Source organism: Ceratina calcarata, unplaced genomic scaffold, assembly GCF_001652005.2.
Source record: "Ceratina calcarata isolate Rehan_Ccalc_2016 unplaced genomic scaffold, ASM165200v1 scaffold260.2, whole genome shotgun sequence".
In the NCBI taxonomy this organism is placed as follows: Eukaryota; Metazoa; Arthropoda; class Insecta; order Hymenoptera; family Apidae; genus Ceratina; species Ceratina calcarata.
This window is the reverse complement of record NW_017148113.1, coordinates 278,001-282,495: the sequence shown is the minus strand read 5'-3', so window position 1 is coordinate 282,495 and position 4,495 is coordinate 278,001. Positions and strand designations below refer to the sequence as shown.

At 42.3% G+C, this 4,495-nt stretch overlaps 1 protein-coding gene across 1 annotated transcript in view; it reads left to right on the top strand.

The window, feature by feature from the left end:
• LOC108623328 (facilitated trehalose transporter Tret1) overlaps positions 1–4,034 on the top strand; it is a 15,501-nt gene extending 11,467 nt beyond the window's left edge. The window contains exons 2-3 of the mRNA XM_026812169.1: positions 819–910; positions 2,593–4,034. Coding sequence (XP_026667970.1) covers positions 2,604–4,034 — 1,431 coding nt within the window. The 5' untranslated portion in view covers positions 819–910; positions 2,593–2,603. The remainder of the gene's footprint in view (positions 1–818; positions 911–2,592) is intronic.
• The last annotated feature ends 461 nt before the right edge of the window (positions 4,035–4,495 follow it).

The window sequence follows — 4,495 nt, the reverse complement described above, 5'->3', positions numbered from 1 at the left end:
TTTATTTATTTATTTATTTATTTATAAATACATTGATTATTATTAGAGAATATTTGACACTGCGATTAATCGACAGTGGATTTTATGCATTTATAAGAAAACGCTTAAATTTACAGCAGAAGCTGAAGGGATAAATCAGTATTTCAATGATAAAATATTTCATTTTGCATAAACATCCAGAGTTCAGCGATTAGAGTCACGCAGTGTCACGGTCCGTCTGAACGTGCGTAAATACAAATATAAGTAGTTCGTACCGGCTTGCAATTAACAACAATCAGATTAAGTCCAATTGGACACGTGCGCTTAATCACCTCCGAGTGGAGCTGATTAGAAACAGCGCGACAGGATGAAATAATAAAACAGCCTCACTCTTAGTATCAGAGGATTCGTAGACTTCGTAGAAAGTAAACGTGACGCACTTAAATAAAAAATAATTTAAATATCGCAAGATTCTTGAATGTCACGTTTAATTCAAATCTGGAATTAGAAAGTTAATAATTAATAAATCGATAAGCGCAGCAATTAAGAGCCTTAACAGTGATATTATGAACTTAACTTATCAGCTACTACCAGAGATAAGGTTCCCCATTGTATGTGCAGAACTGTTCCGCGTTTCGCGAACGAATCATTGTTCAGTCTATTTGCAAGAGCGTTTCAATTTTCTGTTAACATTTCTAGTTAGCAGATCTAATATAAACAGTTCAATACAAGAAACAGTTGAAGTACGTAGATATTGATAGTGTATATAGTTTTTGTAGCTACTGTTAGCTTATCGTTTAATGAATTATTTAACTGCTCCGTGTTTCTTATGGCCGAAGAATGCGTCGAGACGATCACAAGGCGTAAAATCAGTGACAGTGATTTAGAAGGGAATCGACCTTATCGTTTTAACTCGGAGTCTGCTATGGACGTAAGTTTACCAAACAATTCCTGGTGATTCACATTTTTTTATATCATTCTCATGTTCTGACTAAAAATACATTCATAAAATAACCTTTCCTTTAAGTTGATAATCTCATGTTGTCGCTTGTAATTTTGTTGACTGTTTTTCCACGTGTAAACAAGAAATGTGTTTCAAATATCTCTCACTCGGCTGGCTGATAAATGTTTCGTAAAAATCTCAATCAAATCGATGAATAGGAAGGAAATGTACTAGAGTTCAACTCTTTTTCACTGAACTGCAACAAAGCACATTTACGTCTGCGTTATTTATAGAAAAATAAGAACAGTACGTGTAGAAAAGTCGACAGAATATAAAGAAATGATTAGTGACGCTGAGATCTAAAAATCAGACGACTCGATACTTTCGTCGTAACACGTGTAAGTAGAGATTCGAGTTATCGAGGCTCGCCCGTACGCGATCGGTATCGGTAATAGAAGAGACAGAGAGAGAGAGAGAGCGAGTAATACGATATTATCAGGTCAGCCGAAGAAGAAAAAGGGGAAAGGAGAAAGAAAACAAACGTAGATTAGAAATGTGTGTCAGTCAGTCGCGTGTGCGTCTCTCGGGCTCTCAGACGATCTTCTTCGTGTGAACACGCGCGAATATCGTCGCTAGAATCGGAAGAGGAGTTAAGAATAGTCGTACGCTCGAGGCGTGACACGCGCGTAGTAAATGCGCGCCCTGTAAACACGAAACGAGTAGTCGTACAGTGTCGTTTTTCGATATCATATATATGTATACAAATATTGTTCGATTGGCCGCATGCAGATCGAAGGTGACATGACAGGAACCACCGACGTGTTGGTGAGTGTCTCGTTAACAGTTCTCGCGATCGACAGCTATCTACGTTCGTACACTTTCTACGAGAAATCGCGCGAACCGGGATCCCGTGCCGTCCGCTCGGTCTTTTTTCGGCTAGGTTATGTTACCGTGCACGAGGCTGCAGGCTGCACGCGAATGATAACCGATCGACGCTTGCGCTCGCGCGTCAAATTGCTTCTAAGTTTCTAACGTTCACTGCCAAAAATGTATATAGTGACCAGGGTGATTCGCGCTCCGTTTATACCCATAATACGTGTTCTCAACTTTATTTTAAATCAGGTCACACGATATTATTATCTGTCTCACTCGATTATGTTTGATAAAGAAATACAAGTAGTTGAATTAAATTTGTTCGACGCGAGTATGAGAGCAGATCTTTATACGAGATAAACTGTTTGTGGTATCAGTTTAAAGGATGTGTTTTACATGAACATTATTTCGACCATTTGAACAATGAAATATTCATTCAGTTTTTGGTACTCTGAATTGTTTGCACGTACCATTTATTATTTATTATTTGTGTACATGGAATTTTTTTTATAATCACATGAAATCTGAAATGGTGACGGATAAGAGGTTCAATTAAGGATGTATTGGCTATACAGTCAATCCCAAAAGTTTATGTGCCTTAGAAAAACGCATTTCCTATAATTGAAAAGAAATCAGACGTCGGAAGAATAATGCNGATGATAAGTTTTCATGTACTATGCTTAAATTTCGTAGTAAAAAAACATTATAAAAAATTTATGTTCAAAAGTGTCCAGGTACTACTTCCTTTACCTTATTTAAAATGTAAAGAGGTGCAGAAATACGAATTTAAATTCCAGCTACCCTTTCGATGGCGGCTGTGGGGACGGTGTACGGCTGGACGACGACCTCTCTCTCGCGACTCACGTCCAAAGAAGAAAAAGGTATGCCGTTACATTTGACGGACGACGAAGGTTCGTGGATTGTTTCATTGACCGTGATCGGTTCAATGATAGGCCCGTTTCTGGGCGCTTGCCTGGCCGATCGTTTCGGTCGCAAACGGTGCCTGATGCTCTCCAGCGGCTTCTTCATTCTCGGTTGGCTATTGGTACTGTTCGTTAACACCGTAGCGACGCTCTACGTCGCTCGAGTAATTCTCGGTATCGGCGTCGGTATTTCTTACACAACGAACCCTATGTACGTTTCCGAGGTGGCCGATACGAATATCAGAGGTGCCTTGGGAACTCTGATCGCGGTGAACGTGTTCACCGGCTCGCTGCTCACTTGCAGCATAGGCCCCTGGGTCTCGTACAAAGTACTAGCCATGATCCTCTTAGCGATTCCGATTTTGTTCCTCGCGTCGTTCATCTGGTTCCCCGAGAGTCCGTACTTCCTCGCGTCCAAAGGGCGCAGAACCGAAGCCTGCGAGTCTCTGGCGTTCTTCAAAGGAATTCGCGATCCGAACGATCCCGAAGTGAAGAGAGAACTCACCTTAATCCTCCGCGCACTCTCCAAGCAAGGCTCGTACAGATCTCAATCGTCGACGAGTCCCACCCACAGCATGGAGATAATCAAGCACACCTGGCTAGCCAAATTACGGATGCTTTTCTTACCGAACAATTTAAAGGCCCTCTGCATCGTGCTCGGATTGATCGCGGCGCAGCAGCTCAGCGGGAACTTCAGTACCATGCAATACTTAGAAGTCTTGTTCAAGAGAGCTGCGGTCGGGATTGATTCGAACATAGCTACCATCGTCGTGTTGGCCGTAGGCCTCGTCTCAGGCGCTATGTCCATGGCCACGGTGGAAGGTGCTGGCAGAAGGCCTTTATTAATGATATCCACGTTCGGATCCTTTTTGACTCTCGCCGTACTCGCCATATATTTGATGCTGGAGAGTAAAGGGGTGAACGTGTCCGCGGTGGGCGTTCTCCCCGTCGTGGACGTGATCGTGTTCCAAGTCGCGTTCCAAATCGGTCTCGGCACCCTTCCTAATGCCCTCATCGGCGAACTGTTCCCCACGGAGGTGAAAGGAGTCGCCGGCGCTCTGGTTACGATATTCGACGGCACCCTCGGCTTCGTCGTGTCGAAATTGTATCAAGTCATCGGCGACAGCCTCGGTCCTTTCACGGTATATTACTTCTTTTCGATTTCTTGCTTGTTGGCGTTCTTCCTGGTAGTCGTGTTCGTACCGGAGACCAGGGGGAGGACGTATCGCGAGATTCAAGCGTTGCTCGCTGGAGAGAGACTCAGCGACGTCGAAGAGAGGAGCAGAAACGACGCGCCTGAGAATATTTCAGTATGACACCAACAATCGCACCGTAAATCGACTGTACGGTGCACGTGGTTCTATCGTCGTAGTCGTAGTCGTCGTCTTCATATACACGCTTTGTTCATCACGAGGATCTCCAATCTCAGAAGAACGCTTCACCGCGTACTTTGTGAACGCTTAACGACTGTGCATAGGAGAATGACTCAGGAGTATAGTTGTATAGTAGTTTCCGCATTTTATTATTACTTGTATCAGGCAGCAGCGAATAAACGTTTCCCAGTCCCAAATAAATATTTTAACATCATGATTGTACATTGAAGTATTTTTATAATAGTTCAATTGTGCTAAAAATTATTTATCGGCAATTGACGCGTGATGCTTCACTATGTTTTTATATTTAAGTAATTTATGTAATAATATTATTAAATTGACAAGAAAGTAATTTCGATTTTTCACGAATGTGTATGTAGCATAATAAGAAATTGCTTTCTTTT